This window comes from Triturus cristatus, chromosome 7 (genome assembly GCF_964204655.1).
Source record: "Triturus cristatus chromosome 7, aTriCri1.1, whole genome shotgun sequence".
In the NCBI taxonomy this organism is placed as follows: Eukaryota; Metazoa; Chordata; class Amphibia; order Caudata; family Salamandridae; genus Triturus; species Triturus cristatus.
The window spans coordinates 554,514,131-554,538,820 of NC_140590.1; the positions used below are offsets into that span (position 1 = coordinate 554,514,131).

The 24,690-nt window shown below is 42.6% G+C and overlaps 1 protein-coding gene across 6 annotated transcripts in view; it reads left to right on the plus strand.

Annotated features, from left to right (window-relative positions):
* Positions 1-399: 399 nt before the first annotated feature.
* The window catches only part of GRB2 (growth factor receptor bound protein 2), a 356,380-nt gene continuing 332,089 nt past the window's right edge, over positions 400-24,690 (plus strand). For 2 of the 6 annotated variants that reach the window (XM_085617016.1, XM_085617019.1), the window contains exons 1-2: positions 13,093-13,192; positions 18,209-18,506. In XM_085617016.1, coding sequence (XP_085473142.1) covers positions 18,429-18,506 — 78 coding nt within the window. In that variant the 5' untranslated portion in view covers positions 13,093-13,192; positions 18,209-18,428. Of the gene's footprint in view, positions 680-13,092; positions 13,193-18,208; positions 18,507-24,690 lie in introns of those variants that run through there. The other 4 variants (XM_085617014.1, XM_085617017.1, XM_085617018.1 and 1 more) reach the window with 4 other exon arrangements.

Below are 24,690 nucleotides of genomic sequence, written 5' to 3' on the forward strand. Positions count from 1 at the left end.
CTTCCTATATAATGTTGATCTCTGCCACTGGGCCATACTTTGTTTTTAAGTGCAGTGCGCCTGCAAGTGTCCCCTTAAATACTGTTGATTACTGTAATGTATGTGCTTTATTTATGCGTAATGGGTTTTTATCACAGGTATTCACTTTACAGTCCTTTTATACCTCATCATTATATGTATGTTTCGTTGCTGTTCAGATGTTGGACAGCAATTCGACCTCAATAATTGCTCATTACTCACAGTAGATTAGGCACCAATGCTCTAGAGTAGATAATAAAATATGTACTGAACATTGGTATTAGGCACGTCCTAACCACAGCCATGCTGGGATCAGGCTAAACGTCATAGTTTCTTCCCTTTCTCTGCACGAACCTCCGCCCAAAACAACTAGGATTTCCTGCCTGACCCCAATATGTCTGCAAAGACGGAGGTTTTCAGGACTACGCCCACAGTCCTCACAGAGGCTGCTCCTATTGATGTATTCTCTGTCTTGCGCAGGAGCAGGCAGCAAGGAGGGGGCGACTGCTCGTCTCCCTTTTCCTGTGGTCTCGCGCAATCTCTCCCGTTTTCCTACCAGTTCTCGCGAGAGCTGACGTCTCGAACTGTCTGAGACAGAGCGGAAGCTGCGACAAGAGGGAGCGGCGGCCGGAGAAGTGAGTCCCCCTGGGGGAGACGGTATGTGAGTGTCTATGTTTACGCAGTGCTGGTGAGGGAATTCTTATTATAGGCTAATGTGTTGATCGTAAGGGTCCGCACGACACCTCCAAAAAAGGTAGTGAGAGCAGACTGATGGATGAATAGCGCCATGGGAGGGAATCGTGAGTGAGGGGCAGCAGGGTGATCGCGAGTAGGGACCAGGAGCTCATTGGGTATTTATGAATATCTGTCAGAGGTAAACCCTTAGTGCCTATTGGTAACATGCATTGGAAGGCGGTGCGTGAATGCACCGGGTGGACGAGGAAACTGGGGGAAGGGGTGATGAGTCAGAGACAGAAAGGGTTGCTGGCTTTATGAGCCAGGGCTTCACAAGATCCTTATAAGAACCTTGCTTCCTCATGACACCCCAGCTCACACCCACTGATACACTGCCTTTACTTGCGCACGTTAGCCCTCCCACTATTTCAGGCCCGGCTTTAATGTCGAATTCAGCACCACTAAACTCAAAAGAGATTGTGTATCCCATCAATTGCCTGGGCCTTGATTAGTTGACCACCGCCAGCGTTTTCTTAGAAGTACAGATGTGTATATGCCATATCGCCCCGCTATGCTCTGTGATCTGTACACCCCTGGCTCTGTGCAGATTTCAGAATCGAACATGGGCCGCATATATGACCCACCCACCGGTTAGTGACAGCGGTAGATGTTATGAAGTAATACATGTAGGGCTACCACTTACACTGAAAATAATCTGCAACTATGATTCGTTTATTTGAGCATGATATAACAAGTAATAGTTGACAGACTCTGAAATCTAAACAGTTACATACTTGACCTACGTGCACACTTTGTTCACAAATCGAGACATGCTGGCCCGCGGACATTTGTATACATTGTCATGTAAGAAAGTTTTTATGAACGACTCCATCAAACTCTTTCAAAGTTTTTTATTTTTTTAAAACAAACTCCTAAAGTGAGGTAATGAGCTCCACACCTTGTGCGATTTCTCCCATAGTGTGGAAGGTAATGTTTCTTCAGACTCAGTTGCCGTTGCGTCAGAGTATCCTGTCAACCAAACTCTAACTTAGTCCAAGAGGCCCACCTAATGTAAATCAGTACTGACCTTGTTTTAGGACTAGCCCATCCCGAACTTTGGTCATCTCACCCATTGACCCTGCAACACACTGCTTTTTTATTTCAGAGATTTGAAATTCGCAAACCCCAAATCCTACCAAACTATGTCCACAATTTTAAACTACTGTTTAAGCTTCAACTTTTGATTTATAGAGCCTTCATTCGGATACATCAGTAGTCTCACATGTTCTTAAGTTCTGTACTCTTTATATACATTTTCTAACGGTGTCAACATAGATAAAGAGAGAAACTAAAGTAGTGTGTTAGTAGTTTAAAATGTGACATATCGGCAGACTGGAAATTAGGCGTTACAACAAACAAATGATGGACGGAAAGCTGACAATGCAGACATTCTCCCCCAGTCAAGAGATCTGGGTTAAATCCATCGTTCTTTTGCCCACTACACCACCCCAGTTTAGACATGGCCATATGCAAATCAGTCTTGACCCTGTGCCTCATGGGAACAGTCCAGCCCGAACTGCCAAGCCATGTCTTCCCTGGACCGGAATCAAGCATCCTAGGACCGGTTTCTGGCTATCAGCCGTCATCAGCCAGGATAGCTTGACTCCAGTGGCGTAGTGAGCACGGGTCCCACGTCTGGGAATACCCATCCCACTTAGGGCGAAAAGCGTTACAACAAACAAATGATGGACGGAAAGCTGACAATGCAGACATTCTCCCCCAGTCAAGAGATCTGGCGTAGTGGGCAAAAGAACGATGGATTTAACCCAGATCTCTTGACTGGGGGAGAATGTCTGCATTGTCAGCATTCCGTCCATCATTTGTTTGTTGTAACGCTTTTTGCCCTAAGTGGAAATTAGGCAGCCCTATCAGGGCATCATTGCTCTGAGGCTTGATTTGGCGCTTGAATTGTCGTCACACACATCAGTCACATTCTTTTTATTTCATCAAGATACCTTTTGAGGCCAGCATTTCCTTTTAATTTTAGAATATTTTTAGAATATTTTTTCACTCTGTCTTGAAGGTGTTTTTCTTGCAGCTTACTTCATTAGTTAATTACTTTTGAGTGTTTGTGTACACCACTAAGCTCCACCAGTTCTGTGTTATTTATTTTTATCGTGCATCACTGAATTTATTTGCAGATTTATATAAATGATACAATGCACTTTGCATAACATCAAAGGTTAAAACTGTACAAATTTACAGCTGTTGGAATAATCTGTGACTCTGCAACTAGTCATAGTGTGTCCAGTTTAATGGGTGGAGATACTCTTTATGTAGTGGTGATAGGTATAAAGAGGCGACTGCTGAAGTGAAATTATCAAGGTTAGAATAGGCACTTGAGAAGTAAGGCTCGGTTCCTCTTTTTTTGACACAAGTGTTTGGTTCTTGTAGCCTGAGTGATATAGTTCTTTATTTTAGGTGAACTCTCTGAGAAGGACTGTTACAGGGTATTTTTTTTTAAATATGAATCTTGAGATTGAGAGTCAGCGCTCCAATGGCAATTGGAACCTCTTTTTGTGAATAGTTTGTGTGCTAAGTAATGTCTTCAGGCTATGCAGAATTTATGGACAATACATACCAGCTTGAACGCACTTTTGCTCTCAACAGAAAGGCACATTAGAGCAATCAAGATAGAGAGGGCGGGGGGATGGGATCAGATATACAGGAGCCAGTGACTATGTAAGATGGAGCATTGAGGGTTGCTTTTAGTGGGCCAAGTACATTTTTGAAATGCCGGACAGTATTGAGTTGCCATTATCCACCATTATATGGATACTGTCTTAATGTTATCAGCATACATTAGAGACTTGATTCCTCTTGAGGAGTCTGATTTGGTAATGTTCTCCTTGGGCGAAGTAGTTTATGTGACTGTAGGTTCAGGTTTGTGTCCAAGATAAAGGCTTCAAGATTTAACGTTCCTTACAATGAAGGGCATAAAGTCGAGCATCTTTGAGAGATCTAGCCAGCTGGGTATTGAATGTACTGTAAGTCATAACATTGTCAATCCTGAAAGTATTGAGATTATTAAACCTGAAAGTAAAGATACCACTCTGTGAAGTTGCACACCTGGTTGTTGTAACTAAGTCCCAACTGAATACCCTTGCCACAATCTTTTACTGAATAACTGAACAAAGCGAGGAGTCAGATTTAACACAAGATTAAAACATTACAGAAAGATTTAATCAGAAGATACCTTGATGAAGTAAACAGTATTTGACTGAAAATCAGACGGGATTTGACTGAATTGTGAGTAAGACTCAAGATACCATAATGCATAGTGGTAAATAACTCCAGAAAGTAACTGCCTTTATTTGATGCGGATCCCCCTCTATACTGGCTATGAGTTGCTGTAATTGTCACTGTTTAGGAAGAGAACTAAAATTACATCAATTTGCATTGACTTTTTGTTTGCATTTCCGGTCTAAATCTACTCTGAAACATGGGTGCAGTTTCTTTGAGTGTATAACATATTAAGTCATAACTTGTAGACTACATCAATAAACTGCAGAATACGTAAAATCTCCTGAACTTACAAGTGTACCTGTGTCAGTGTGGTGTTAGGGAGACAGTAGAAGAGGGGCTTACCTCTGTCTAGATGCAAGAGGGTAATAATGCTTGTATACTTGTTCTGAAGTCAGTGTCACAGAGGATTTATTTTACTTTACTACAAGGAATGTTCATACAAGAATGTTTTTCTTGCTGACATGTTATTCAAAGGATTTGTAAATGTCAAAGGTGAATCCAAGGATTTTTGTGCTTTAGTGTCAGTTAGGAGGTGAAGCTATCAAGGTTCATTTTGGAGAGCCAGTGTATGTTTTGTTGTTGTTGCTGTTGGTGAGTACCAGGACATTCAGTTCTAAATGAAGTTGTGGCAAGTTTTGAGTTGCAGAAATTCATGAAGAGTGTATATTGGTGAGAGCCTAGAGATTCCAATCAGGATGTTAGGCAATTTATTGTAATTGGGTGGCATATTTGAGGATTGTGTTTGGAGAATAGGAGGAATTCTATCTTGGTCGTAATGAATTGATAGGCATTCAACATTAATTTCTGAATGAGATTGTGGCACGTTCTTAGTTGTTAAAATGCATACGCATTGTAGATTTGACATAAATTGGTGTTGTCTGCCTATTGGTGGATATTGATTCTATGGTCTCGGAATAGGGCTCCAGGCATTCCATGTAAAGGCAGGAGATGATGGGGACAGGATAGCCCTTGTGTTTTCTGTAGGAGGCTGGTAGTTCTGCAGATTGAGGTTTCTATTTGGATGAATTCATACTGGTTGGTGAGATCCCCTGGTATGCTACAGGACTCAATCTGGGAAACCCATTTGTGTTTGTAAAAGGATGCAGAGAAGTAGTTGATATTCATGTTGGCGATATATTATGCACAGTTGACTTTCTGAAGGGTATCGAGTTCTGAGCTGTAGAATGGTCTGATGCTGGATTCTTAATCCTGGAGGGAGTGCTTTTGCTGATCTGGTTTTGGAGTTAAATGGAGACTGCTTTCTTTTTTTCCTGATGATTTGAAGGTGGATGATTCGGTGCTAGTTAAAGAGATTGTTTGGGTTCAGAGTAGACTTCTTCGGCATGGATAGCATCTGTCCTGTTTTGAGTTTCTCTGAGAAGGTCCTTTTCATTGAGGAAGTAGTTGGCAATGTTATTTTGGGGTGTGAGGGCATTTCTATGGAAGGATTTCACAGTTGGATGAAGATAGAATGCCATATTATAGGTAGTTGGGCTTGAGGGAGTTGAGGATGTAGTTGAGATCGATGTGTGATAAGAGGTAGAATTCTGTCCATTTGGAGGTATTTTTAGGCTGGGATTGAAGGCAAACAGGATGTCTGTCTCGTGTTGTTCTGATCTTATTTATTTTCTGAGTGACAAAGTGATTGCTTTGCATATCTTTATTGATTGTGCAACTAGAGTACTACCCATCTTGGTTGTCGCCGAGGTTTTTTTCTGTGCATTAAGAGTTGGTGTTTGGTCATTATAGTCTTAATAGTTGTCTGCCATCCCATATTCTGAATTACTGTAACCAAACAGCACAGGTACCAGTGGATAGGTTTCTGTTTAGGAAGCTGAATGCTGTTCATGTGTTTAGGATGAAAGTTGATAAAGGTTATTCTGTTTTACTTTTCAGCTGTTTCCCTGCTGTCTCGTGGGGAAAGGGAGAAAACGAAGAAGAGAGAAACCAATGTGGCTGCACACAGTCATTGGGACAGCAGACCACCAGTTTTTTTTTTAAAGCACTAGTTTCTCATAGCATTTCTGATTAGTTTTGCCTGCATATTGGAGGCAGGCCCTTGACCTCAAAACCCCACAATCCCCTGATATTCCAAAGAAAAAATTCCAGGCTACTCTGTAATGATGGAAATAACGTAGCAACTTAAACTTAATTCATTTAAGGGGTGAGATGGGGGCTCATCTAAGTTGAGCAATTTGCATACTTTTAAATAATAGTAGTGTTAGATGACCTGGTCCTTAAGATCTGCAACTGGAATACTTTTGCAGATTAGCTTATTGCGTCAGCAGCAAACAGTGAAGTACATTTTATTTTACTAAGCTCAACCCTTGCTGTCAGTGGGGCCTGCTAACCCTTGAAGGTTTATATCCTTCCTTTATTCCTCCTTCAGGGTGCCTCTGCAAATTTGCTTTGTTCTTTTTGTAGTAGTGGTAACCAGAGAAGGACTGGTGAAAATACGTGGTCTGTTCTGCTGGTGGGATTCCTGGAGAGCCCATAGAAGCTTATGCTGCTTTCTGGTGCTAGAACCATGAACCATTGCAAGGTTCTAAGACCAGTACAGTAGCGGGACTGTTAACCTAACAGGGTCTGGGAGATGTTCCAGTTGAAGGTATGAGACCCCCTGTGTGTTCCCTTCTGTTGTTGAAACCGGCAACCAGTGCAAAAGCCTTGCATGTATGTCTTCCCTTTTGTTGTGTTGTGACAGGTTATCACTGCCAGACCAAGGGGAAATATTTGCCCACTTCTGTTGCATTCAGATGCTTTCAGTCCGTGGTTTCTGATGACCATGGGCTAGTTGTGGTGGTCTGTGTGTGCCATGGTCAGTGGATTCTTGAGCAGACTGGTAAGGATCCGATGTCTGTCACGATAACTAGCCTGGACATGCTCTATATTTGGTCTTGCTGATGCATTTACTGGTTATGTCCGTGTCTATGCTGTAGACGTTTGTGAGCCGGTTTGATTGTAGTGGCCCTGTGGGGGGGTATGGGTCTCACTGGGGAGATAGATAGGTTGCAGTGGTCCATGTACGCTGTGATCACTCCTGAGAATGTTGTGGTGGTGTAGGTGTGTACAGTTCTTACTGGGGAGGGTGGCACAGTTTGATAGTTCTTGCGTGTCATGGTTACTGACCCGCTTGGCCTGCATTTTATTTTCCCTGTTTTAACATTGACGTACAAGTTAGTATGCAGGGAGCTTAGTCATAATTTTAAGTGTTGGGGATCCAGAGCCAACTCTGTAAAGTGGAATTGGGCGAAGGAGAGCTTCACAGACCACGTGTATTGCAGGACGAATATGTTGAACAGTGGTGCTGCACATATGGGTGTGTGTACTGGTAGTGAGTGCAATTGAAACCAGATTGAATAAATCAAGAGGTAATCGCACAAGTACCGAGGCATAATGAGCATGTGAATGCCTGGCTTTTACTGTTTGTGTACTCGGGTGGAAGAAAAAAAACTACGGCGATCGGCCGTGCAATAGTGGTAACAATGCTCCATCATTGAAGTTGCCCACCCCCCGCCCTCCGGCAGGAAGGCAAGATTGATTGCCTGTCACACAGAGTTAATCTTCTTTCTCTGCTGCTCAGTCTATTCAGGACCTATTCTCATTGTCTCATTTGCATATCTCTAATAAGAGAAGCCTAATTTATTGCTCCGTCCGGTAGCGAAATGCTTCTCCAAGGTTCAGTAAGTGGAAGGCAACTCTCTTATTGTGTTTGTGCTCGGTGACGGGCATCTTTCGTCAGCGGGCAGCATTGTCATCTCCCGTGTAAGAGCAATGGACAGTTGTTCCTGAATCGTGACCCAGGACTACATCTACACTGCCCTCCCCGTTGCCTAACTCCGTGCATCCCAGGAACACACTCTCGTGTGGCCTCCCCTCAAAATCTTCTGTCTTTTTTCTCCTCGGCAACGCCCATACGATATATTTAGTAGAGGTCATAGGGCTACGCTAAAATCTATTTTAATTTCTGTAAGTGCTCGCAACCTCAGAGTATAGAGGTTGCTAATTCTCGTGTCATGTGGTTGTGCTGCAGCTGCGCCCCTCCTTATAGTGGGCACAGTGTATGATGGTTTTAGTGGATCGTTCTCTCGGAGGAGCCGCTCTAACAGCTGAGGCATCTCGACCTTGATGCAGAAAAGAGATGTACATCCCACTCTGGGTGTGTGGACGTTTGTGCTGCGAGCCTGAAATTCTGTATCGGGCGCAGTGCTGGGAACGCCATCCTTGCGTGTCTGGGTGTGCCCGCGCCACATGCCATGTTCTTGTTCTCCTTCCACTTGAGAGTTGTAGGCTGGTCTCTTTCCTGGCAGCTGCTTGGCTGAGGCGAGGACATCCATGTAACCTTCTTTAAAGAAGCTAATCTTTTGACTTTTTTAACTGATAATCTATGTTGCAGCTTTACTTGTCGTCCCCTTTAATCTCGTTGCACGAGCTTTGGTGTGGTTTATGTGGTGTTTAGGCCGCCCGACAGGCACATTTTACCTACATGTTGCTGAAAGACCTGTTGTGTATCAAATCAAAACTTAGAGTGGGCTCAGAGCCATCCTATTGCTTATCATTGTTTGACTTTATTGTCGCTTTCATTTGGTTGCTTCTTAATCAATGACTTGTGTTTGGCCTTCCCTGAAGTATAGCTTCTTTACCATCATTTTATTGGATGATTTTTATCCTTTTGCGCTTCCATTTAATGAAATGAGTTTTCTTTTTCTTTTAGTACTTGGAGTGCTTGTGTCCTCATCAATTCCTCGTGCCCCCACGTCTCACTCTTCTGCTCCCCCATCCTTTGTGTTGCTCGCTCACTTTGACCTGTCTCCTATCTGCTCCTTCATCCACCATCCACTCCTCTATTGCTCCTCCGTCACTTACAACGGCAACAATAAAAAACAAATATATATATATATATATATATATAATTATCTACTGGTGGTCGCCAGTAGATAGTTATAGTTAGGACCGTGTTTCCATAGGAAATCCGCAACATTCTATTTGGAATAACTTTGGCGCCGGTTGACGAATCCTCGCGAAATTTTCAAAATAGGTGGGGCGCTCCGCTCCACTCCTACCCTGAAAGTCTCGGGGGGATTCGTCCAGTGGGGGCTGAGAAAAAATGGGGGTCCCAAAACGCGTTTTCCCCATGCAATTTTCCATAGGGACCTTAAGTCCAAGGTACAGCCCGAACGGCTGAACAGAATTACTTGAAATTTGGCAGAGAGGTAGTCCTCAGCTCAGGGAAGTGCCTTTTGCAGGTCTGGTGTCAATCTGTTCTGTAGTTCCTGAGAAAATCACAAGTCAAATCATATATGTGGGCGGAGCCTAACCACACATCTCATCCTGAGATCTGATTGGCTGTCAGCACTTCATCCAAGAAGTGTTGGCAGCCATCTTGGGACCAATATACATGATAGCACCTCATTAAAAAGCATTGCAGTTAATAGAAGGTTTTAAGACTTTAGTTACATTATAAATCATTTGTTGATGGTACCATACTCATTTTAGGAATTGTGGTATGTTCTAAGGTGATTTCACCATGTGAAAAAGCCTTCTGCTGGGATATCATGATTGAGAGAAAATATTTTCTCATGCTTTTCCCACAGAGGTTTGGAAGGTGATCTATAAGCTAAACTGAGAGCTTATTTTCTGTAAATTCACATTATCTTTCTCAGTCATGTGAGAATGAAGTCTGACATTCTCAGTAAAACATGTACATCCAACAAGGGCAGAGACTGTCAGTGGATTCCTTTGTGCTCTACTGCAGCTTCCCAGAGTGTTCCAAAGAACAACTAGAGCGCTAACAGTCCTACTTATGATAAACGTATGGCACACCTGAAGCCATCGTTCTTGGATTAAAGTGGTAACTCTTAAAACATTTAATTTAAAAAGGAACAAAATGAGGGGGTTCATTTTTCCATAACAAGTATGATTAGTGCTGCAGAAAGAAAAACTAGGGCACATTTTGACTTCTGAGATCCTCTTTTATTTCATTAAAAAATTCTGACATGCAGACTGAAACATGCACTTTCAATACCAGCAGCAGTTTTCCCTGGTGAGCAGTAGCTTTACTACAGTGATCTAATGAGCAAAAAGAGTGCTAACATTCTGAATTTATGGCAAATGTGTGACACATCTGAATGCCTTCTTGATGGAATCAAAGTAAAAAACTGAAAGTATTTCCTACTGAGGAGACTGCAGTAAATGAGGAAATTAGGAAACTTCATAACAAATAAGTCTCCCAACATGGCCACCAGAGACAAGAGCCCAAATGTAGCCCAAATATCACCCAGATGTAGCCCAAGTATAGCCCAATGACAGAATGTCCCAGAGTGTTCTTAAAAACAACTAGAGCGCTTACTGTCTTCATTATGACAAAAGTATGGCACACCTGAAGCCATCTTGATTGGAATAAACTGGTAACACTTAAAACATTTCATTTAAAAAGGAACCCAATGAGGGGGTTCATTTTGCCATAGAAATTATGATTAATGCTGAAGAAAGAAAATGAGGGCACATTTTGAGTGACTTCTCAAATCCTCTTCTATTTCATAAAAAAATTCTGACATGCAGACTGAAACATGCACTTTTAATACCAGGAGCAGACTTCCATGGTGAACAGTAGTTTTACTACAGTGATCTAATGAGCAACTAGAGTGCTAACTTTCTGAATTTATGGCAAATGTGTGACATATCTGAATACCTTCATGATGGAATCAAAGTAAAAAACTGAAAGCATTTCCTACTGAGGAGACTGCAGTACATGAGGAAATTAGGAAACTTCATAACAAATAAATCTCCCAAGATGGCCACCGGAGACAAAAGAGCCCAAATGTAGCCCCAAATCACCCAGATGTAGCCCAAATATAGCCCAATGACAGAAGTGTGCAAAACACTTATTATTTTGTGTTTTTGCAGTGTTATATAGTGCAGACTTGTCAGGTATTGGAGTGCTTTACATGAGCATTGGTTACATCACACAAGAACAAATTCATTTTGGTTGTAGACATGGGGAGATTAAGTGATTTGACCAGAATCACAGAATGTCGAGCTGAAGCAGAAACTCTAACCTGGTTCCCCAGTTGCAAAGTCTGCAGTTCTGGAAGTAACACCACATCCTCTTCCCTAAGTGCAACATTTAATCAAGTGGGCAACTGGATAAAAAAACAGAAAGATAACAAATAATTTAAAAGTGCTTTGTCGCTATTTATAAACTCAGAAAATATGTCCTTATTTTAGTCTTTTAGAGCACTAACCATAATTTTGATGCCAACAAGACCCTCTCATATATGTAATTTCTAAAGGAAATGCTCTAGGTATTACAGTTTTGATTACATCAAGATGACGTCAGGCGTTCCACACTTTTGTAATAAATATAGAATGTTAGCAATCTAGTTGTTCATTAGGATACTGTTGAGAGGCAGAGGCCAGGGGCATGGACTCTGAAAATTGAAGGCAGGTAGGAGGGTGCAAAGGCAACAATTTAACCACACTGAGCAGGCAGGAAGGGCCGTGGCAGCACAACAGACTATGGAGGGCAGTGGAAAGGGGGGCAGGGGCAACAAACCAACAATACAGGACTTGCAAGAGAGGCTGTGGCAATGCAATAGACCATTGTGGGCAGAAGGAAGAGGCAATGGTAGTACAACCATACATGCCAACAGACCCGATTCAGCCAGGAAACGTCCAATGTTTTTAAGCTTAAATGGGCTTTATTTCATCTGTCTCCTGTCTACAATCTCCTCTTTTACAATGTAACTCAAAGGGGAAAATCAATACCCCAGTTTTTTTTCAAAATCTCCCTCTTACCAAGTTCAAAATGTTCCCAAGTATGGTACATTGGATCATGGAAGGAAATTGGGTAGGGACATGGACTTGGATAACAGAGGACAGGAGGGACATGGAGAGGTGCACCAAACTGACCCTGCAGGGCAGGCATCAGGGTTTGCAGCAGCACAATACACCACACAGGGTATGCGGGACGGGAGTACAGCACAACAATCCATAGAAAGCAAGAGGGAGGGGACAGGACCATGCACATGGACAACAGAGAACAGAGGGGCAAGAGGCAATGGTAGCTAGCTGACCATAATGGACAGACAGGAGAGAAAGCTGCAGCATAACAGACCATAAAGGGCAGGAGGGACGGATCAGGGGCATTACAATGGAACAGACAAGCCAGGAGGGAGGGAATAGGGGTCTGCACATGTAAACAGAGGGCTGGGTGCAAGGGGGCAGGGCAGGAGCAGCAAGATAGCCATGGAGGTCAGGCAGGATGGGCACTAGAAGCAAGACACACCATGAAGAGCAACAGTGAGACTGTGATGGCATACACACAGACCATGCATGGCAAGTGGGAGGGTTAGTGGCAGCACAATGGCTATGATGGGCAAGAAGGAGGGTGCAGGGGCATGCACAAAGGACGATGGAGGATAGAAGGGAGGGTCAGGACCTGTGCACAGACAAAGTTCAGGGGAAGGGGCCTCACAACAGACCGCACGGGGCAGGCAGGAGGAGCAGTTGCAGCGCAACAGACCAGGGAGGGCAGAAGGATGTGGCAGTACAATGGACCATGTAGGACAGAGGGAAGAGGATAGGGGCATGGCATGTGGACAGGCAGGGTGGAGGTGTCAGGGACAGGTTACAGTCATCTGACAATGCTAGGCAGGTGGGAGGGGAGTGGCAGCTCAACAGAACACTCAGAGTAGATAGGAGAGGCAGGTCCATGGAACATGGTGGGCAAAAAGGATGGAGCAGGGGCATGCACAAAGACATCGGAGGGCAGGGGGAAGGAGAATAGGGGCAGCAAGCTAAGCACAGAGTTTAAGCAGGAGGTCAATGATGGGGCATAGAATTGGGCAATGGAGGGCAGGAGGAGGGGACTGGTACATCATACTAAATTGAGGGCAGTGGCAGCACATCAGACCATGCATGGCAGGAGGGAGGAGGCTAGTCCATGGATTCACACAACAGAGGATAGGGAGGAGGGGGATGGGGCAGCAAGCTAACTGTTCAGAGAAGGCGGGTATTAGGAACTTTATTATTTTTAAAACGTGTGTCTGTGCGAACTACTTAAAATATGCAGCATAATCTCACTTTTATTCAGGAAGAAGAGGACGTTTGTGACTGTGACTCCGGGCTCACTTGGCAGAAACACCCCCTGACCCTCCACCCCCTATCGCAAAATGTAATGCCCGTGAAAAGGGTAGGTGAATACAGTGTTATATAGAACATAGTCCTGAGAGCACGATTAAAAATGAAAACTAGATATAGTGTATGGTATAAACTATGCACCAAAAAGTGTGATATAAGATGAACCGGGCGTGAAATATAATATGCAATACATTGTGCGCAATGACAGATTCATTGGAGAGCGCGTGCTATGCGATGTGCGCCTTGGAGTGTAATATGCACAGGGCAGTGTTGTGTTACCTAACTAGTCTCTAAAGTTGTAATATAAAATATGTGCTGGGGAGTGTAACGTTGCATATGCACTGTGACAAAGATATGGATCCCAGATTGTAATATGTATGGCATAGCACTGTGCGTTATAACATAGGCATCGAGGAAGGCACGTTAGATGGGGCAATATAACCCGTGCGAAGACAAGTGTGGCATGACACATTCACGGGGTGGTGTTACAGTGCACATGGGCTAGAGAGTGTCCTAGCATACGCACTAGCTGGTGGAATACAACACAGAGGTGTGTGGCACTCGGCAGGCAATGGTGGGTGTAACACAGCATTGGGCTCTGCCAGGAGCGCGCTGTGACTCTCACGTGATGTTCCTCCCCTTTCCAGAGAGTAAAATAAAAAGTATTACGCATCCGGCAGTGGATGTGTGTTTTATTAACCGTGAGGGGGGTTTCTTACATAGTTTTGGTCGAATTTTTGTCGAATCCCCTTTGAATGGCTTGGTGTGCATGTGTATTAAATGTGCCCGTCAATAGCTACCCATGTTTGTATAAATAAACGACAAGGGTGTCTGCCGGGATTAGGCACGGTAGGGCATCAGACATGTCAGAGCTTCACTAGTGGTGTAAATACATTCCACGTGGATTCATTGTATGCATAGTCGCCTTTTAATGAATATCACTCAAATCGTCATGGTGATAGGTACGTACGGTTTGTCCAGCATGTCCTAGGTGTGTCTATAAATAATAAAAAACAGAGGACGGCTCTGGAGATTGGGGTAAAAAAAAATATAATTAGGAGACAGGCCCTGGGGGATGGGGTCATCCGGGCCAATAAATTAGAATAAGAAGGGGAACCACACAGCCCCCCTTCTTAAAAAATTAAAATAAATAAGACTGGCATCGTGCCGGAGGCCACGTCCCCTCCTTGCAGCACTCTGCAAACGCGCCCCCTGGCGAGTTGTAAGTTGGGGAATTAATTCCTCTTCAATACTGTGGGTCCCTGAGGGCCAACTAGCCCAACAGGCATCTCCAGTATGTGCCAGGGAGCTGCACTGCAGACAGGTGTTCTGAGGCCAAGCCCCTTTTTACACCTCTCTGCGACGCAGCTCTGTGGCGCTTACTGGAGGTACCTAGTGGTCTAGTTTGACCCTAGGGACCCTTAGGATTCAAGGGGACTTAATCTCTCAACTTAGAACAGCCACAGGGCGCGTTTACACAGTGGTGAAGGGAGGGGACGGGGCCTGAGGTGACGTGTGCAAACACGCACTATGGCACGTTTTAAATTGGGGATATAATTTCCCTTCTATACTGAGGGCCCCTGGGGGCTAACTAGCCCACCAAGTGCTTCCAGTAAGCGCCACTGAGCTGCATTGCAGAGAGGTGGTCCAGGCTGTGCCACTTTTTACACCTCTCTGCAACGCAGCTCTGTGGCACTTACTGGAGGTACCTAGTGGGCTAGTTGGACCCTAGGGACCCTCAGGATTCAAATGAACTTAATCTCCCAACTAAAAACGGACACAGGGCGTGTTTACACAGTGGTGAAGGGAGGGGACGGAGCCTGAGTTAACGTGTGCAAAAACGGCCTGTTTTAAGAGGTAGTTTTAACCCCCCTGCCCTATTATATACTAGGGGCTTACAGAGGAGGTCATGCTAATCACAGGGGGACCCCAACGCATAATGTTCCCTAGTGTATGTAGGTGTTTTCACTGTATTCTAAGTGTCTTTTAACATAGCACTGGCTCTAGGACTGGTTAGTCAGACTCAGTTACCACCAGTATCCGTCTGAAAAAGTTGAGGGTACAGGATGATTTTGCAACAAGGATTCTTTCTGCTCTTCTTTTTGTTCTTTCTGCACGTTATCCTTCTTCCTGCACTTTTCTTCGTCTTTGAGGACTTCTGTTGCTTCTTTCTGCACTTCTTTTTTTTCTTTCTGTACATTTTTTCTTCTTTCTTCACATGTCTTATCTCTGTAGGCATTGTTAGAAATTAGCATTTAAAAAACCTTTGAAATTCACAGAAAACACCATAGGTTTCAGGCACGTTATAGTTAGGAATTAGCATTTAAAAAACCTCAGAAATTCACTGAAAAAAACCATAGGTTTCAGGGGTGTTATAGTTAGCTGGACTTTTCACTTGTACAAAACCATTGAAATTCCCCCGTTATAGTTAGTTCAGCTAACTATAACTCGCGCGCCCGCAATGCACTGCTGATGACGTCACATATTACATCACTCATGACATGGTCAGTGACATCACTCATGACATCACTGATGACATCTCAAATGACATCACTGATGACATCACTGATGATATCATCCTTGTGATAGAGGGGCAGACCTCCTCTCACCCTAATATAACCTTTGATACACACATTCAAAAATAGAGACTAAAATTTTCAAAACAATGGACATACCAATACCAGTTACAACAACCTCTTCAGTAATTCTAAGATCCACATACACATCCACTCATTCACCAACAGTCCTATACAGTCACTCATACATGTACTCACTCATCATATGTACTCATACACCTATACATCCTGTTACACAATGCCACACATCCATAGAGTTACTCACACACATAGTCACTCATGCTAATAAAGAATCAAACATACATTTACTTGCATATACAGTTATACAAACACCGCCACACTTACTTCTGCGGAAACTTACACATACTTAGTCTTTTAAACAATCACTTATAGAAACACATACTTATTCATACAGGAACTCTTTCAATCTCTCACTCTCACATATACTCATTTATATACACCAATAGTCACATATACTAGTTTAAAACATATGTAGTTACTCATAAAGACACTATTGAGACAGTCATTCACTCACTAACACACCCATACACACACTCATCCACCCATACAGTCCTGCACACATGCTGTCTTCAACACATACAAACAGTGAGTCACTCATTCATGCACCTATGCACTACGTAATACCCCCCACCGAACCATGCAGACACTCAGACTGATACTCAAAAAACCAACTAATAACCTATATAGACACCCATGTAGCTACTCACCAACCCATGCAGCCACTTATACACAAAGTGAGAGACTGATACAGATATTTACATATTTAAACATTACTCACTAAGCCATGTATTCACTATGATACACTTAATCAGTCAGTTACACAATCAATTTTTCAAAAACAAATCATCCATTTAGACACTTATATACCCATTTATTCTTCCATCGACCTTGAGATATACATATATAAAACATATTTAATTTTCAGAAAAACAGACATTCACTGGATGATGTCATCAGTGATGTCATGAGTGATGTCACTGACCATGTCATGAGTGATGTAATATGTGACGTCATCAGCAGTGCATTCCGGGCGCGCGAGTTATAGTTAGCTAAACTAACTATAACGGGGGAATTTCAATGGTTTTGTACAAGTGAAAAGTCCAGCTAATTATAACACCCCTGAAACCTATGGTTTTTTCAGTGAATTTCTGAGGTTTTTTAAATGCTAATTCCTAACTATAACGTGCCTGAAACCTATGGTTTTTTTTTTTGGACCATGAGCTGTCATTTTTCAAAACCGGGCTTTTACGCACGAAAACACGTGTCGTTCACCATCTTGGTGTTGTAAATAAAAAAAAAAAATTAAGTAAAAATGCTTCCGTGTTGTGCAGTATGTGCATGTTTAACATATGAATGCACATGCATCATCACACTTGGCCTCCCCAGTATCACGACGTTTGGGCATACACGTCCTCATTTTTAAATTCTTTTATTTGCCGATTCCATATGTGACTGGCAAAATAAAGCCAATGGGTAGAAAAGGTGTGATTTATTAGCTTTGCCAATACTTGTTCTTTTTCAGGTCAGCATTTTTAAATACTTCTGGGGAAAAGCGAATTAGAATGGGATGATCTCAGGGAACTTCTAGTGCAAAATAACAAGGTTTGGTTAATAGTACTACCAAGCAGAACAGTTGTGCTATCTGGTGGAGTTGGCAAAGAAAGCACAGTATTTTATAGCTTGCATGCGGTCAAGGTGCTGTATCTCGGAGGTGCACTTTACTGTTTCCTGTCTCATGGCTACTGTTCGGGTCTGTGACAAGGTTACTGTCTGTCTTCCCTAGTTGTGAGGTAGTTAGGATTTCTCCCAAGGGCTAGTTAAGAGGTGGTGTGTGATCTGTTGTAGGAATGGCGATTTTGTGATGTTGTAATAATAATTTTTATTTAGCACTTCGTGCAATACGTGCCATTTCTAAGCACTATAAGAACAGACGCTACAGTTACCCACTGATGAAACTAAATATGCCTACTTTTTAGAGGTTGGAAGGCAGATTGGACCTTGCCGGTATTTGAACTCGTGACCTGGTGATCACTGCCATTTTTTTCGAGCAGCGAATGTTCAATTTAGGTTGTACTATGCCCATTGAATGTTGAAATGTCATGGAACAATAACAAGGTGGTATTGGCCATTGTTTTAGTTAAAATAATTCAATCCTAAATATGCTGCTTTTGCGAGTATTTTTCAAGTGATTTTTTTTCTCCAAACTTTAGGCACTGAACCAATGAATGTTGACAGAGCTGGAGAGGTGCTATTTATCATTGACTAGTCAGTATTGCTAGCCTGGTGCATTCTTTTCTGCTTTGCTAAGTTGAGATCCGGGCTCCTGATTGGGGTGAGCAGAACACAGTGGAGAAGGGCAGTGTGGCCATGTACATAAGAGCACTGATCCTAGAAGAGGACCCCCAAAAATGAAATTAATTTCTCAGGCTCAAGCCCACCACCTCTTACCAGCGACTCTTCTCTTTTTCCAGATAAAACACCACATTTTTCACTGATGTGAATCGTGCCTTGGCACAGACTACTGAGCACGAGAAGCTGGCCTAGCTGTGGACCATTCCCGAGCCAAGTTACGGAACCAAAACGGCCTTTGTCAGGAACGAGGTGCTGTTGCTGCAAGCCTGGGCTGTGGGGAGGGGCGTTGGCTCTCTCAGCCCTATCTTTGGATTTTAGGAACAGTGTAACGCTCCAAGGATGGAAGCAATTGCCAAGTACGACTTCAAAGCCACAGCCGATGATGAACTAAGCTTCAAGAGAGGTGACGTGCTGAAGGTAAGATTGTCTTGCTCAGATTGAGCCTTCGGAGCATAGATGCTAATACAAATTGTAATCTTGAGTCGACCTACTGTATTCTAAAGTGCTCTTCATCAAGTGACCTCTGGATAAACTGTTTTATTTAACTGTTCTTTTAGTCTACGAATCACGTTTGTGAATTTGCATTCTTATGCCTTTCGTTGCTTTGAATGTGATAAGTTCCGGTTTGATATCCATCCAAGTGTGCGTTTTGCCTGCTTACAGGAGTCATGCTTTGGTACGTTTTTGGGTGTGATGGGAAATATCTTGGCTGGAAAATAGTGTGCCAGCATATTTAAAATAAACACAAATGGATAATGACCACCTCAGATCAGGGTCCTTCACAAGATTTCACAGGCATAAAAGTATATGTCTTACACTGTCTGTGGTGAAGGCAGTAAACCCTTCAGGACTGTGTGAAGCGTTGTTTTAATGAGCAAGAGATGGAAGTAACCCCAGAGCATGAACATTGTATGGCTTCTTCTGCAGAGTCAGTGGGTATACTCACTCATTGACCGGGAACTCCCTGATAAATACAGGCTACGCCGTTTGTCCTTTTTCCCAGTGTTTCTTGTGGTAACTTGTTTTCATACAGCTTTTCACCCTCCTCCGTTTATAAGCACTGTAACTAACAGGTGATAATATTATTCACTTTAATGGTGCTTATTTGCGTGCTCTGTTTCAGTATTGGGCAGGCAGGAGGGAGACCGGTAATTTGCGCAATTTGGGTAGAATTGTGTCGATTATGAGTGTTGAAATGTCATGGGTTCAGTTACAAGGTGGTAATGGCCGTCCTTTTTCGTGAAAATTATTTAAACCTTAATTTGCTAGATGTGTGAGTGTTTTTGTTTTACATTTTTCAATTTAATTCTTTTGGTGCTCATTGTTTCTTTAATGGTGCAGAAAGTTTCATTACATTTTGGAATCGGTCTTTTTTTACATAGGTATTCGTCAAACCTGTCTGTCTTGGGTTGCACTTTTGCAGCTAGCTCGGTTGTAATTTCTTACGTTTCTGAGCACTACTCTCAATTAACCCTGTTGTGGTTACTCTTCATTTCTTTTCTTTGTCTGTACTATTATCTGAATCCTCTGATTTGCAGACCACCAGGCGTCCCAAGACCACAATTTAAGGCCCGCTGCTCTGAGGAAAAATCATTGTACTATGATGTGAAGTGAACTTCTTTGTACACATCTATCTTTGAACCAGAGTTCCCAACTTGTAGGTATTGGCTTACCTCTTCTACGTATGTTAGCCAGTTTGGAGACTGTCACACACCAAACAATGCAACACAGCTTTGTGTTGGTTCTCTATAGCCAGTTCTATTTACCTCCTGTATAATGAGTTGTTACCTCTGGACACTGACGCCAAAACTTCTCCAGAAAACACAGTAGAAGGCATTTTAGCTTCCAGTATTTGTGGACATAAATTGGACCTCCGCATGCCTGAGAGTATGGAGAGGTAGAAGAGCTCCCGCATTTTCAAGGAATACCGAGCAGTTGGACCAAGTGTGTGCTCCTCCCACAGCATGAATGCACACCTGGCTCCCTGCACTAGTTCATTGTATAATTTACAATTTATATAATTCCTATTGTATTGCATACATTATGCAATAATAAAGCAGAGAACCCTGGGTAGTTGTACATCTTTAAATGCACTTTGCTCCTTTAAATGGAGTGCATCTACAGCGCTACCAACACCCCAAGACTGCTGACCCAAAACATCACATTTTCTAGCAGATTGTTTACGTGTAGGATAAGCTGAATAGCACCCACTCAGCTTGAAATGTGATAATGAATATTGCCCTTGAGTTGTGAGCTATAGTTTTCATGGCAGGCGTGGTTTGTATAACGGGGATTTCAGGGGATTTTGCTTTCATTTTGAAAATATAACTGCATTTAAAATCTGTTTAAAAGTTAAGTTATGTGTCTGTATTGCACAATGGCAGTATTCACTGTGTTGTTACAGTTCGGTCAGAGTTTGCACAGGCGGAGGGAGAGTTTCTTCTGTTTTGGTAATAACTTTGGCGTCACTTGACAAAACTTCATGAAACTTTCCCAGAAAAGGTAATCCACCTCCGCTCCTTCCTGTTAAGTTTTGGGGTGATCCGTCAAGCGGGAGTCATGAAAATGGAGGGATCCCAAAACTGTGATTGCCCATGGTAATCCCGAGAGGGAATTTTGCTAAGCGAAATAGGGTGAAAAACGGCAGAATGCAGTAATATTAAATTTGGTAAGAAAGTTAAAACTTAACTCAGTCTGCTTTTTGTTATTTGATATAAATCCGTTCAGACATTTTCGAAACATTTGTTTTTAAACAGGTGCTCTGGTGAGCTTGAAGAGTTAAAAAAAGACCGTGATATCTGGACTGTTGGTGACCAGAAATGCTCTGGTTTGACACTTTAAAAGGGGCTAGTCAATCTTGATTAACTGGCCATAAACTGAAAAATATGCTGTGGCAGCCATTACGAGGCTTTGCAACATTATTCTTGTCTCAAAATTTACATAAGCAAATATACAGGTTAAGGTAACCATACCCAAGCCCCAACGGGCTTGTGGGGTTCCTTCACCTGCCACAACACATGGACAACATGTTGTCACAGCCACAACAGGACTTAGGGACATGGTCCCAATTGAAATGCATTGTAGTGGTTTTGAGGGTCACAAGAAAGAGCACATACACAATAGGTGATCACAGATTTTTTTTCCCACAGTATAAATATTTTTTGTGGTATGAGTCTCATGACAAAACTATGACATGCCTGAAACCATCTTGGTGGACTCAAAGCTAAAAAACTTTAGAGAATTTTATTTGAACAAAACAAGGCTGTTCTTTTTATCATAGGAATTAAGACCAGTGCTCTGGGAGGCTGAAATGAGCACACATTTTTCATGAATGCTCAGATATCTTCCTCATCCATTTTAGCAAAACATTCTGACATGTAGACTGAAACTTGTACTTTCAACACCAGCTGATCCCAAGTGAACAACTGCAGACACCCATAGTGTAATAATGAGCAACTTAAAAGTGTGCGCTCAAACAAATTAACAGGGCGAACTGAGCCACGGGTCGGTTCTGGCTCTTGCAGCCTGTGCACAAGCAGGGACTTTAAAATGTATGGAATGTAAATCATGCAACAAATAATGTTAGAATATGATATGGTGCATTCAGATTTCAAGTGGAAGCATCTCACCTTAGTAGTGATCAGTTTATTTGAAAAGTATTTATTAAAAGTGAGACTTTAATTTTTAAACATAAACCGAGAAATATGACTGCCACCCCACCACCCACCCTGATGATGCCTACCAGGAACTTGGAGGCATATCAGGGGTCCTGTGTAACCTATATATTGCCTCGTTTCTTATTGAAGATTAAGCAATATTACAGGTTATTACATCAAACACGAGAGTTGTTTTTGTACAGTGCACATCCTGAACCCAAGTAGTTGAAAGGGCTCTTATTTGTGATAATGAACAATAAAGAGCCTAAGTCAAATAATGTATTTGCCTAAGATCACACAATGTGGTCAAGCAGGAAAGCAGTGATTGATCCTAGATTTTTCAGATAAAGACTGTGCAATTCAGCTGCTAAATGGGTACATCTTTCTGACATCAAAGGTTAATGCTTTGTCCTTATTTCTTGATGGATGAGATTAGAGCATGGGTGACATTCAGAATTCATATTTTATTGATGGCAGTTTTACATAGCACTAACCTTGCCCAAGGAAATAAAAGAACTTCAGACCAGACAGACTAAGTTGCATTTTTTTCTCAGCACAGGCCGATTTTCCAAGTTTCACCGGATGATGAGCCGAGGTCAGAATTGAACCTGATTTTCCCTATCTTACATGGTCGGCAGCCATAGCCATGAGGTCACATCACCTACACTGAAAGCACAACTCGTTTTATGCTTGAAGTTCAGAGATGACCCCGAGCTGAACCAAACATCTTGATGCAGCCTGGTTTGAGCTTTCAGAGACTCGCCCACCTCTGGAAAAACGACAGCACTAACATTCTGTATTTATGACAAAAGTATGGCACACCTGAAGCCATCTTGATGGAACCAAAGCTTGAAAACCTAAAACATTTGTTTTAGAAATGAAAGAAATGAGAGGGTTCTTTTTGTCATAGAAATTAGGGTTGGGGCTTCCAACTATCCCAATTTGTAAAGTGGGGTTGGGTGAGGGTTTTACGTCCTGGTGCGTTTAGGTTTTAATTACTAGAGACACCTCCTGGATGAGACCCAGCCACAGAAGCTACTCCAGGTGGGCGGGTCCTCCTTGCGTGGTGTGCCTCTTGTGCAAAAGGTTGAATTTACGTTGTCTTGCGGTGTGGTCTAGGGCATGGTCTTCTTGCACTGCATGGCCTACGAGCAAGTTTGGTGCAATGATTTTTGTTGACTGGGGGACGTGTTTCCACCTGCTCATTCATACTGTAATAAAAACTCCATTTACTTTGATGGCACCTCCTGCTGGTGAGTGTCCTTGGTGGTTACGTGAAGTGCTTAATGGTTAAGGTTCGTGTCAGCTTTATTCTTCCACCCCTTAAAAAGCTGAATTAGCTGCTGCTGACATCATGGATTTTCCTGCCATGGATGCTTTTTGCACTGCTTAATTTTCTCTGCTAGTTTTACTTCTCTTTTTGGAAAGATGAAAATACAGTGTGAAACCTCCGCCTCTTGCTGTGGAAATCCCGTTTTCACTGGTGCAAACTAGGCATTTCTGCACCTTTCAGTGCCCCTGAGTAGGTTTACAGTTCTCCAGCATCAGAGTGGGTGTTGTATCTAACTGCGTTCAAAGTTGTGGGCCCATTTTAAATGTGATCGATAGGTGATGCTCATACTTTACGCCTTTCAGAGACTCTGAAGCCTGCAGTGTAACTTCTCCTTATTAGGTCTTGCTTGACAGTGCAGTTGTCGCCAGATTTTACCAGTAAAAGCTTTGCGATGCAGCACTGGGAGTGGGGGCCAAGACTATTTCACACATGTTGGTCTTCCCCTTTTCAAGATTCCGTCTGAATGGCCACAGGGTGTATGCTTCCACTGAAAAATATCTCTTGTAATGCATTCAGTACAGCAGTCTCAGTTAGATATGCTGACAAATCTATAATCAAGGCTATAGGCCTGATTGATTTATTGGTGAAAGCTGTGTCAAATGCCACTGGTCTGTTTATTATGAAAATGACAAAGGCAGTAGGCCTGAATTATTTATTGCAAAATATATATGTTAAATCTAACGGGCATTTACAGGTTGCAAAAAATAAATGTTAAAGCTAACAGGTATTTTACTGTGGATTGTTATTACAGTGTCTTAAAGCCTATAACGTGGTATTCTCTTACATGGAATCTCATAAATGATTGTAGTAGGCCTTGTCTGAAGAACCAAGGTCAGAAATCGACAAGTAATGGGATAGCCTGTGCTGTTGCATGAATATGAAAGTTGAACAGTGAAGAAACAGGTCAGGGAGAGCGCAGGTGCCATTGAATTGAGATGTTGGAGGAGAATTCTAAGAATACCATGGACATGTAGAAAAGCAAACAGATGTATTCTTGATCAAATCAAGCCAGGAATTTCCCTTGAAGTTTTCCTTTAACTTTGGACACATAATGTAGTAGTGATGCATGGACATAGAGGAAGAGGACGGCTACCAGCTTGGAGGATGGACTCAAACATGAATGTAATGAATGCACCATTCCGAACAAAGAAGTCTTATTATCTGTGGTCACCATGTGTCAATATTTACTTGATGGCATCTATAGATGGCTTGTTGAGGCCTGATGGATACTTTGAAGGAAGTGCTGTTCAACTGAATTGGTTATTGTTACAAGGCAGTGATAAAGGCTATAAGCCTGATTGGTCCACCAGGAAGAGATATGTCTGACGCCACAGGTCTGAGCTGTTTATTATGAAGTTATGACAACAAAGGCAGTAGGTCTACAGAACAAACTTCCTGCTCAACCTGTGTTGCTTCAACACAGAGAATTCATTCAATAATGATATGTGCTACGTTATTTATATTTAATTTGCACAAAATGTGTATCTTTTCAAGTATTTTCTTTACAGCTAATCGTCTACCTAGCCCCAAGATCTAATACCCAACACGTGTTTGAGGTCTGTCTGGCTGTTTTGAATGTTGGGTATTCTATCTTGGGGGCTGTGGAGATCAT